Source organism: Astatotilapia calliptera, chromosome 5 (genome assembly GCF_964374335.1).
Source record: "Astatotilapia calliptera chromosome 5, fAstCal68.1, whole genome shotgun sequence".
NCBI classification, from domain to species: Eukaryota; Metazoa; Chordata; class Actinopteri; order Cichliformes; family Cichlidae; genus Astatotilapia; species Astatotilapia calliptera.
Genome location: NC_137426.1, coordinates 3709660 through 3722388, shown reverse-complemented (window position 1 = coordinate 3722388; position 12729 = coordinate 3709660). Strand labels below are relative to the sequence as shown.

The 12729-nt window shown below is 39.3% G+C and overlaps 1 protein-coding gene across 1 annotated transcript; it reads left to right on the top strand.

Annotated features, from left to right (window-relative positions):
• Positions 1-3331: 3331 nt before the first annotated feature.
• LOC113021880 (duodenase-1-like) lies at positions 3332-5361 on the top strand. Its single transcript, XM_026166702.2, has 5 exons — positions 3332-3471; positions 3559-3706; positions 4268-4400; positions 4610-4864; positions 4979-5361. The coding sequence occupies exons 1-5, from the start codon at positions 3414-3416 to the stop codon at positions 5156-5158; spliced, it is 774 nt and encodes a 257-aa protein (XP_026022487.2). The 5' UTR covers positions 3332-3413; the 3' UTR covers positions 5159-5361.
• Positions 5362-12729: the final 7368 nt, after the last annotated feature.

Sequence of the window (12729 nt, the reverse complement as noted above, 5' to 3'; positions counted from 1 at the left end):
CCAGGACAGAGTGCCCGGGGATCGAACCAGCGACCTGGTTGATCATATTTAAGATCGATGAATTAATTAATGGCAGGACTTCTTTGAGCAGTTTTGTAGGAATGGGGTCTAAAAGACACGTTGATGGTTTGGAGGAAGTAATTATTGAAGTTAACTCAGAAAGATCAATTGGAGAAAAAGAGTCTAACTTAACATCAATGGTACTAAGAGTAGCTGTAGATAATATTACATCTGTGGGATGATTACTGGTAATTTTTTCTCTAATGATAAAAATTTTATTTGTGAAGAAGTTCATGAAGTCATTACTAGTTAACGTTAAAGGGATTGTTGGCTCACAAGAGCTCTGACTTTTTGTCAGCCTGGCTACAGTGCTGAAGAGAAACCTGGGGTTGTTCTTATTTACTTCAATCAGTGATGAATAGTAAGATGTTCTGGCTTTGCGGAGGGCTTTCTTATAAAGCAGCAAGCTATTTCTCCAGGCAAAACGATGATCCTCTAAATTTGTGACACGCCATTTCCTCTCCAGATTACGAGTCATTTGCTTTAGGCTACGTGTTTGAGAATTATACCACGGAGTCAGGTACTTCTGATTAGAGACCTTAGTTTTCACAGGAGCTACAGTATCCAGAGTCGTACGTAGTGAGGAGGTAAAATTATTAACAAGATGATTGACCTCTGTTGGAGTAGCGTTCAGATAGCTGCTCTGCTCTGTGTTGGTACAGGGCATTGAAGATGATATCAGTCGGTGGATTATATTCTTAAACTTAGTTACAGCGCTTTCAGAAAGACATCTACTGTGATAAAGTCTACTCTCCACTGCTGTGTAATCAAATATTGTAAATGTAAATGTTATCAGGAAATGATCAGACAGGAGAGGGTTTTCAGGAAACACTGTTAAATGTTCAGTTTCTATGCCATATGTTAAAAACAAGATCTAGAGTGTGATTAAAGTGGTGGGTGGGTTCTTTTACATTTTGAGAGAAACCAATTGAGTCTAATAAAAGATTAAATGCCATGTTGAGGCTGTCATTTTTAGCATCTACATGGATGTTAAAATCACCCACAATAATTATTTTATCTGAGCTCAGGACTAAATCAGATATAAAGTCTGAGAAATCAGACAGAAACTCTGTGTAAGGCCCAGGTGGACGATAGATGATAACAAGTAAGACTGGTTTCTGAGTTTCACAGCTGGGGTGGACGAGGCTAAGCATCAGGCTTTCAAATGAATTAAAAGTCTGTCTTGGTCTTTCATTAATTAATAGGCTGGTGTGAAAAATTGCTGCCACACCTCCCCCTCGGCCTGTGCTTCGAGATTTCTGGTAGTTAGAATGACTCGGGGGTGTTGATTCATTTAAACTAACATAATAATGTCTGTGAAGGTTCTCAGTCATCCAGGTCATCGTAGTCAAAGGAGCTTGCAAAGAAAAGCGTCTGGACTTGTTTAAGTTGCTTGAAGACGTTTCACCTCTCATCCGAGAAGCTTCTTCAGTTCTAAGGTCAAATGGTGGAGAGTCCCAGATATAAACCTAGTGGGAGTGACCCCCCACAGAGGGACAAAAGGACCCCCTGATGATCCTCTAATCGCCTGAGCCAAGGTGTGAAACTGGGTGTGGGTCCCAATCAGCCAGAGTTTCGGGTGTGTTCATTGTGAAACCTGGCCCCACCTTATCATGCGAATTCCTGAGGTCAGATGGCCCAGGATGTGAGTGGGCGTTAAGGCGTCTGGGAAGGGATCTCAAAACTGGATTATAGATGGCAGAGAGTTGGTGTCGTAAACCCCCGCCTCTGTTCAAAGATGGTCGCTCACAGTGGACATAGATGGCTTCTTTCACTCCTCTTTCAAACCATCTGTCCTCTCTGTCCAAAATGTGAACATTGGCATCCTCGAAAGAGTGACCTTTGTCCTTAAGATGCAGATGGACTGCTGAGTCTTGTCCTGTGGAGGTGGCTCTTCTGTGTTGTGCCATGCGCTTGTGAAGTGGCTGTTTGGTCTCTCCAATGTAGAGGTCTGGGCATTCCTCGCTGCACTGTACAGCATAATAATCCTGCTGCAACCAGGTTTCTGTAAGGCAGAGTAAATCAATTTGTTGCTCCCAGTATTCTCTTAGACAACCTCTGAGGCGTCACAGAGCAGTTGTGGTGCTGTTTTGCAAAGAAGAATGGGCAAGGATTTCAGTCTCTAGATGTGCAAAGCTGGTAGAGACAGACCCTAAAAGACTGGCAGCTGTAATTGCAGCAAAAGGTGGTTCTACAAAGTGCTGACTCAGGGGGCTGAATAATTACGCACACCCCACTTTGCAGTTATTTATTTGTAAAAAATGTTTGGAATCATGTATGATTTTCGTTCCACTTCTCACGTGTGCACCACTTTGTGTTGGTCTTTCACGTGGAATTCCAATAAAATTGATTCATGTTTGTGGCTGTAATGTGACAAAATGTGGGAAAGTTCAAGGGGGCCGAATACTTTTGCAAGCCGCTGTATTACACAAACATCACATTGGTAAGACAGGTCAGAATAGGTAGCAAAACAATGAACATACACAACATCTGGGACAGGAGGAGGGGAAAAAAAGGACTCTACTCAGACTGGGCTCCACTAGGAGAGCAGCTTGAGGTCAGTAAAAAAACACCTCAGCACATAAAGCACATTAATCTAAACATCTTACACCATCAAAAGACATGACAAGCAACAGGGTGGGAGTATGGAGTGAGCCAGTGTAGACAAACAGCCATCCCGTCCTGCTGCCATCCTACAGCGCTGGTCCGGACCTGTCACATACGTCAGCTGGGAGAAGCTTTTTTCTTGGAGGGGGGGGGGTCTGTGTCAATTACATGCATATGTGTGTGTGTCCCATGTTCAGCTGAAAGAAGAGGTCAACAAGTCTCCAGTGAGCCCAGTTGGTTGTGAAGGAGGGACAAAGAGCTCCAACAACAGTCTTGTTATCAGAGAACAATTTTTGTTGTTCCAGTCAGCTTCTACCTTGGCAGGTCTCCAGCTGATGCCAGTGGGAGTGCCATGAGTGAAGATGGTGGTTGTTTGGGTTTAGTTCGAATAACTGCAAAATAAAATAAAACAAAAGTGAAAATCCTCAAGCATCTATTTGAGCCCTTCACTTTGATTTTAATTTTTCTAGTTCCAAGCTAAAGCATCTTGTCCACCCAAAGAAAAACAAAGGGAGCATTTCTCAGTAAGCAGAAGATTTAGCTGTAGTTTGTTTGAAATTCAATACTGTTAATGAGAAATGGGTGCACATATAACAGATGGTGATAGTGAAGCATTTGCTGTGGAAAATTTCAAAAACATGTTACACACAGGAAGTGGTTAAAAGTCAGATGTTAGTTGGTACAAACTGCTTAAAAGGACTGACCCGTCGGCCTCAACATAAGAGATCGAGCATTTCACCACCAAGATGTTTGCTCTGCAGTCATTTGTGGTCATTTATGCGCTGACATTCCTCGGGCAAAATGGTAAGTTGCACCATGAATACTTGTGTGGAATATTAATAGTTTTTTAAATAATTTTTTATTAATTTTGTTTCCTCCTAATGCTACTAGTCCTCGGAAGTGAAATTATAAATGGGCAAATGGCCCCAGACAACGAAATGCTGTATATGGCATCAGTGCTGGATTGCAACGGCTACCATATTTGTGGAGGATTTCTTGTGTCTGAGAACCTTGTAATGACTGCTGCACACTGTGACCTGTAAGTAATCATTCCACCAAGGAAATTTCTTATTTATTTCTTATTTAAATAAATTCTCTCTCTACATATAGATATATGACATATATATATATATATATATAGACTTCTATGAAGTCTATATATATATATATATATATATATATATATATATATAGACTTCTATGAAGTCTATATATATATATATATATATATATATAGACTTCTATGAAGTCTATATATATATATATATATATATAGACTTCTATGAAGTCTATATATATATATATATATATATATATATAGACTTCTATGAAGTCTATATATATATATATATATATATATAGACTTCTATGAAGTCATGTGTATAGGGATATACACATGACATGTATATTTAGTACTGTATAATGTAATAATAATTATTTAAGTTCTTCCCTTACAAACTAAAACCATAAAAAATTTTGAATAAATTCAGTGAATACATAAAATTTAATTTAACTATAAAAATGTATTAATATTTTCATCATGTTGTTTATGTAACTGCAGAAAATCTACTGATGATCTTCATTATTATATTTTATTCAGGAATCTTAGGTATGTAGTCCTTGGTAACCACCATCTGAGGAGTGCTAATAAGCTCGTGATACAGATTGCCGACAAATACAAACACCCATATTATCAGGATGTTGGCTCTGGATACGACATCATGCTTTTAAAAGTAAGGTTTTCATCTTTTTGTTTTCTCACACCACACTGGAAGTTTTATATTTTTGAGTGTTTGAATTTACAATGCACTTATTGAAAAACAAATTTCTAATTGAGGGAAAAAGTGCTTACTTAAAAAAAAGATAAATGATAGATGTTCTGTGTTGCTGTTACATGTTTTCACTTATTTTTAATCTTTACTCTTTAATTCTGTGCCTCTAGCTGTCTAGACCTGTCCAAACATGCAATACAATTCAATTCATTCGACTTCCCTTCCGTGAAATGACATTAAATGAAAATGAGAAGTGCCAAGTGGCTGGATGGGGTAAGATAAACACTTACGGTAATGTTGTTGACAACCTGAGAGTGGTGGATGTGTCTGTCATCGGCCCACAAGTCTGCAGGGAAAGATGGGGTGGTCTTCCTCCCAATGTTATCTGTGCAGGTGGATACAACACAAATAAAGGATTCTGTCAGGTATGTTTTCTGTCCTTTCCTTGACAATTCTTGCTAACTGCTCTGTGGTTGAGAAATATATGAGCAACCGGCATTAAGTATCACATGAAAAAAGTAAATACTTCCTCCTTACAGGGTGATTCTGGTGGCCCTCTGGTCTGCAAGGGAATGGCTGTCGGTATTGTTTCTTTCAACAATCTGCTTCCTGGAACCGAGCTGGGAAATTGTAACTATCCGGATGTCCCCAATGTCTATACAGATATCTCAAAATACGTTAACTGGTTCAGGAGGATTCTCCAGGGGGGAAAAAGTTAAATCTTACACAAAGCTTTGCGTCAGCACACTGTAAGTGTGCAAGCTATGCCTCTGTCAGTGTTTGCTCTCAATGCAGAATAAAGAAAATGTTTCAAATATTGTTTTCTTACACAAACCTTTGCATCAGCACACTGTAAGTGTGCAAGCTATGCCTCTGTCAATGTTTGCTCTCAATGCAGAATAAAGAAAATGTTTCAAATATTGTTTCTGTGCACGAACAATATTTATTATGACTTTAAAACCTATCTATCCATCTATATATTGAAATTCAGGTTTTCCATGGAAAATTAATTCCATGCAATACTAATATCTGTAAACTAATTTTTCATTTCTACAGTACATTCATCCTGCTTTTTTGAGTACTATAAATACTAAAGACTAACAGAGGGTGTTTCATTTACCACAGAGAATTACCTGATGTGGTTTTCAGTTAAATCTCTAATAAGTCAAAAAACTGAAGCCATGACAATTTAATACTAGAAACAGCTCTAACTACAGTAACACTACTTTTCTAATTTAATAGTAAGATAAATGCCAGTATAAATATACACAGTATACTGCCATCACTACAATATACATGTTTTACACACTCCTTTTGTTGTTGACATTTACAGGCTGTGTGCAAAAGGCCACACTCTTCAAATTCATGCCAACTAATATTTTTATGTCCAGTAGGTGTCCTACTAGAGCAAATGAAGCTTCCAGAAGCTTTGCGCTGGGATGAACCAATTGGATGAAAAGCTTCAGTGCTTCATGAAGCTTCATCTGCCCATCACTACCTAAAATGCAGGCAAAAGACTGATGATATGAATGAACGTTTATTTACAAAGTGGCAGAATGACAAAAACAGGTAATGAGGCATGAGAAGTTACTGAAAAAACCTAAAGTGGGAATCTAAAGAGCAAACCTGAAATAATAACGTAACAGCATGAAGGGCAGAGAGATGCAGCCTAAGGAACAAACACCCCAATGAAACGCAGACGAGCAGACCGCACCCACTATATATACACACACAAGGAAATCAGGTAATGACACACAGGAGGGGAGCACAGCTGATCCCAATTCACAAGATGACAGGAAGAGACAAGCTAACACTGTGGAGTAAAACAGGAAATTCACAAACACAAACTCAGGGACACCACCGAAGCACCAGGAGAATGACACAGGAAATAAACCACGAACTGGAAACCCTGAGAATGAAACCTACATACTAATAAGATAACCATGAAGAAATTAAACATCAAATCAGTAATAATAATAAATATAATGCCAAACACAAAACGCTGGGTCAACGACCCAGCACCATGACAATTACATATCTGTATGTAATATGAAGAATTACACTATAAGGGTAAAGGGATTTTGAAAAAGCTTGCAAATCATTCAAATCATGTCAAAATAATAAGAATTATTAATCAGATGTTAAATGTTTTTGATGAACGTGTTTGTCAACTGCATAAATCTTTGACAGAAACTTAAAGCATCCCACCAGTGATGCAACTTGATCAAAGTGGTTGGTTGAATGAAAGACCAAGAAATAACTGGATCAGTAATATTTAGGGTAGAGATGGCACGATACCACTTTTTTATGTCCGATACCGATATCATAAATTTGGATATCTGCCGATACCGATATGAATCCGATATAGTGTTTTTTAATCAACAAAACTGTTTTTTAAATATCTTGCTGCATTTTGTATAAGTTCATACTCAAGTTTAAAACAACAACTACACTAAAGCTATTCTGTTATACCTGTATGCAAAAAAAATATTTCATAGTTCAGCAATACTGATCAATCTAATAAACTTAAACCTACACCATCCTCCCTATTCTGGTATTTTAAAGAGTACTTAGCGTAAATATTAAGCAACCTAACTAATAGGGTTCCAACTCCCAGCAACAACAAAATAAATAAATAAAAAATAGGGAACCACCCCTCACGCTCCACCTCATGATGCTTAATCGACGTAATCAACCTTAATTTGATGCAGTGTGAAAAAAAATGCACAGAAATCAATTATTTTTCAAGAAATATTAAATAGATTCAACATCTTTCTTCAACAAAATTGCAGACTGCACAGATGGTACTTTCCCAAAGGAAAAAGTACTATATCTTACTAGGGTATATATATTAGACTTAATAGTCACTATATACAGTAATTGACTTCTATTCCTTTTACATCAAATTAAAACTTTGGGTGTCAGATAATTATTTATTAAAAGCTAGACATTTTAAATGAGAATAAGAAAGAAAAGTATGTCTTTGTGCCCCCTTTTCCCTGTTAATGCCCTATCGGCCCCCCTGGCTAAACTTTGCTAGATCCGCCCCTGCACAGTTACCAGCGTCAGCTTCGTAAAAAAAGATCCTGGTGTAGAAAGTAATATTAAATAAATTCTAACAACAGCTGATCAAGCTTAAACGTGTTGCTGTTGTTTATCCGCTGGTTCCCTCTTTCTGGTGCAAAGTGGGCCAAAAACAAACAAGAGAGACGGACTCCCGACAGAAAAGCCGATCAGCTAATCATTAATGCTGGGCTCACACTGTGCAATTTTTGGCCCATTTTGAGCCGATTTTTGGCTCAAAATGGGCCGTTTTGGCAATCGGCCCGATTTTGGCCTTCATCGTGCGTCGTGTAGTATACGTGGGGTAACGAGACGCGATTAACACCTCACGACCAGCTCCCGATCATCAATCGCTTGGTCGCGAGGGTGTCACCGCAGTTTGTCACACTGCGCACGCACAAACACAAATGTCAGCGAAAAAAAAGACGGAGCAGCACGGCAGTGCAGCGTGTGATCTGGACACAAGCGATGGAGGAACAACTTGTAGAACTATGGAAAGCTCATCCAAGCCTTTTCGATGTGGCCTCACAAAATTATCACGACACAACAACCTTGAAAATAGTTGGATCTACATTGCTGCTCAATCACAGCTGCCTGATCAATGTTTTTCATTAGCAATTTAGCAAAGTTGATGGTGGTGGTGTGTCTGTGTGAGTGAAAGACAGAGAGGGAGAGCGAGCGACAGAATTTCTATTATAACCTCCATTTTATGTATGCACAGTGTGAGCACTCAGGTCGTATCAGAGCATCGGGTCGTATAGTGTGAGACCCTGCATCGTGACCTATGAACTTCTAACCCCTGCGAGTCAATCGTACAGTTTGAGCAGGAGCTGAATCGCGCGACTGAAAAAAAATCACACAGTGTCTGCCCAGCATTAGCAGTTTCATGATTGAAGTAGCAGCAGGAGAGGCAGTCGCTTGTTAAGCTTAACGCAGGAATGCTTTACAAACATTCAGAGATGGACTTACACACTTGCTTTACTTCTCTCGGGGATAACTTTGTCGGAGATGAAATGCCGGGTTGCTAGCGAAGCTCCAAATGCTATCCAGACCACCGACAGATCCCGCATGCCACAGCCGCTCTATCACGTGATGCATACTGCTCCGACGTGCTAACGTTCTGAGGTGAGTTACGGCGTGTTGCAAGTTTTATGAGGTGCTTTCGTGATATTTAATGGATCGGATTACATTTTTTATTTTTCTCCGATATCCGATCCAGTAATTTAGGTCAGTATCGGACCGATACCGATACGTAATATCGGATCGGTCCATCTCTAATTTAGGGTATCAGCATCATTAACATCTTTAACTTTGCATCATTAGAAGTACAAAAACTTATGTTCCAAACTTTAAATATGTGTTTGCAGTTTCAGTTATAGTTAAAAATGAAATATATAAGGTAAGTTACCAAGATGTGGTACCTTGAGTTGGGCAGGGTTTTAAGCCGTATGGAAGTAGTGATGTTATGACCTTTCTTTATGTTCACAGACTGTACAACACTACTGACACGGACAGATGACTTGTACGTGTTATTGTTCTTTACTCTGCTTTGGGTTGCACCTCTGTTTGCTTCTGCTTCTTTATTGTTATTTAGTATTTTTAAAACAACATTTGCTTCCTTAACAATGCTCTCAAGACTTTTTTTAAGCAAACACTGTAGCAATCAGACCTGAATTCTTAGCCCCACTCTCGGCTGGAGTACCAGCTTACCTTTGCTGGGCGCCACACCCACCTCCCTGGAGAGGCCTTCACAGAAGTCGTGGCAAGCGGCTAGAGGGGCTGAGGTCTCCGGGGACTTTCCTGATCAAATATGGATCGGTTCCTAGACTTTCTACATCCTGGAGTTTCCTGAACCCTGTTCATTCCTGGCTGGTACTTGTTGCCGACTTGGATCAGGTGTCCTATCCCCATTGTTCCACTCCCCTTGATCTGCACTTGAAAGGTGGCAACCTTGGGAATCTGCAGCATCTTGCACAGATTTCACAGACCCAGTTCCCACAAGAATGGGTCTGGTGAACGCAAGGTCCACCCTGAACAAAAAGTAATTTTTTAGGTCACAGAGTTTGGACTTTTTCTGCATGACTGAAACATGAATCTCTCTGGGGGAGTGTTTTAACACACATATTTTAACCCCCGGAAGGGTGGCTGTGGCTACAATGTAGCTTGCCATCACCAGGGTGCAAAAGCGCCATAAATAAATAAAGAATATTCAATTCAAATCTACCTGATGTCGCACTCTAGTCCCGATGAACTATCCTATAATTAATTGTTTTAATAATTCTTTGATGACACAAACACACTTAACCAAAAATCATATAAATCATTCACGGATATTGTAAATATGTCATAACTCATCCTTCTAAAATCTCCATAAATTTCATTGTTGATTTTTCAAACTCCAAGATTTGAAACATTAAAGTCTGCAATCTTCTTTTTGATTTTAACAACAAAATATTCAGTCTCACATCACTGACCTCCCAATTGTACAAATTCTGTGGATGCTAACAATGAGGAGTGCAGTTAGACACATTGGTCTTACTCAGAAATACATCCTGGCTTATGAGACAGTTCAATGGGTACTCTGACCCAGTGCTGCATAAAATGGCGAATACGGAGCGACGGAAATGCCAAAAAATACTTGAGGAGAATGAAGCTCCACATCATTATTCCCTTGTTTTACACCCAGAAATGTGTTCAATAAGATCCATCACTACAGGGTTCAGTTAAACACAGCTAGCAAATAATATGTTGCGAGAACTTTCCCATTACCTGTTTAAAATAATAATACTGAATAGTCTTTACTCACTCAAGAGTTGATCTACGTTGACTAATTTCCTCAGTGCAGTTTTTATTTTGTTACTGAAACGTAAGTCAACTAAACAACAGTAAAAATCCTTTGTTAATATATTTCTTATTCCAATATATATATTAGGGCTGCCACGATTAGTCGACTATCAAAATCGTCGACGGCTAATTTAATAGTCGACGCATCGTTTGAAGCTTTGTAAGATCCTGAAAGACGCACGCATAAGTAGGTTTTAAGAGTGTAATAACGGACTGAAACAGAAGATGGCAGCAATACATCTACGAGGATGCCAGCTTCCGTTAAACCCCGAAGTAGAAGAAGCAACCTCCGGTATCGTTGCTATGTTCAAATTCAGGGGCCGCATCCTTCGGAGGCTGCATTTGTAGTCCGATTACTTTACAGCGATGCGACGAAGGCTGTCCAAATTCAAGGACTCCTCCAAATGCGTCCTCCTTTTCCCCAGATTTGAAGGATAGGTCTGGTGTAAAACCTTTGTGGCCCAACCTATCCCAGCCAATTCCTGTTTCCAACAATGGTGGCAGCTACTTTTACTTTTTTTAATATTACACTTAATACTCTTTCTGGGTCACAAAATAAAATTTTAACATATTTTCAGGTGAGAAAGTATCTGTGTAAACTTCAAATATTTGCTCGTTTTATCAAGATATTACATACTTGCAAAACTGCTTTGACGTTTTCTGAGACGTCTGTTATCCACTAGCTCGATAGCTAGCTGGGAGCTCGAGGGTCACTAGAGCCGCCGAGAACGGCACAACTCCAGGCATATCATTTTCAGATCACCGCGGTCTTTCGCTACTCAGGTTAAACGTAAAATATAAGTCACTTAGATAATCTAAGTCACTTAGATAAGTCACTTACATATTATATATTATATATTATATAAAGTTATTAGATTAGATATAGATAAAATAAAACTTTATTAATCCCTCGGGAGGGTTCCTCCTTTGTTTTCACACAGCTGAATAAACGTCAAACAAAAAACTGATTAAACAGAAATGTGAGATGGTCGAGATAATACACCAGTGTCCTGTTATACTTTAGATAGCAAGAAGCAGACGGCTGAGTTTATTAAACTCCATTGAGACAGCGATGACGCAAATCTGAAGGCTAGACTGTCCAATTTCACAGCCGTTTACTTCTGGCCTACCGGACCTTCTGAGGACCCGGCCCACGTAGACCGCGAAGGCCGGGTCCTCAGGAGGATGCAGCCCATGAATTTGGACACGACCAGTGTTGCCAACATAGCAACTTTGTCGCTATATTTAGCGAGTTTTCAGACCTACTTAGGGATTTTTTTTCTAAAAAGCGACTAGCGACAAATCTGGCGACTTTTTCTGGTGTTATTGGAGACTTATTTATGACGACAGTCAGTTCTTCTTTTACTCTTATGCTGTTTTGTGGATCACAAGGTTTGAAAATATTTATAAACACACACACACCCACACACACACACACCCACACACACACACACACACACACACACACACACACACACACACACAAAGTAACTCCACCAGAGTTATTTTATTGAATAAATCTTTAAAGGTTTCGTTTTTTTCAGCTGCAGTGCCAGTGATGCTCTAAGAGTAAAGGATAAATATAAAAACTCAAGTCTACGTGTAAACCTGATGTAAATATGCACTTTGTTTTAATATTGTATATTACGCTAATGTTTAAAAAGCAATAAAACTGCTGTAACATTTTCCCAGCTAACAGAAAAAAATCAAATAAAATAAAGTTTAGTGTAATCATTTCTTGCTAATAATCGGGAAAACGCAGAAATATTAGACTCTACTGGAAAACCGACGGACGCTCATGTTTGCACAAAAACCTCTGACAGATCTTCCAGGAATAGCGACACTATTTTTCGGAGAACTGACAGGAGAGTGGGTGGTGATTTCATACCTGCTGATCTCTAAGCGCCATACTCACCCAGATAAGAAGTGAATCATCTTCGTAGAAAACAAAACCTCGAAATTACCAGAATGAAACAAAATCCTACTTTCTAGTAAAGGCCTCAGATGCAGGTGTGCCACAAGTAAATCACAGTGCTTGTGGCATTAACAGTGTTAATCCATTAGTGCACAGTGCACTAATGGATTAACACTGTATCTGAGTGAAGAAGTTATAACGTGCATGCATTAGTTGTAGGGCTGAACATCCTCAAATCATATCCTCCAGAGACCCCGCCTGTTCATTATGTCCTCTGCAAATCACATAAAGTTACTCTGACAGATACTATTTACCTCAGTTCTCAGGAGGATACAAAAGTGTGTGCAGAACAATAACATTTAGCGAACCGTTTAATTTATTGTTTTCGTGTTAGTGGAGAAGTGTGACTACCGACCGCACAGCAGACTATGTGTCGTGTTAAAAACCATTTCTCTGGTCCCCTCCCCA

Excerpts from the sequence above, each read along its gene's own strand:
- LOC113021880 (XM_026166702.2), top strand. The coding sequence starts at position 3,414 with ATGTTTGCTCTGCAGTCATTTGTGGTCATTTATGCGCTGACATTCCTC. Across the intron at positions 3,707-4,267 it reads ACTGCTGCACACTGTGACCT|GAATCTTAGGTATGTAGTCC; the intron begins GTAAGTAATCAT and ends TATTTTATTCAG. Across the intron at positions 4,865-4,978 it reads CAAATAAAGGATTCTGTCAG|GGTGATTCTGGTGGCCCTCT; the intron begins GTATGTTTTCTG and ends TCCTCCTTACAG.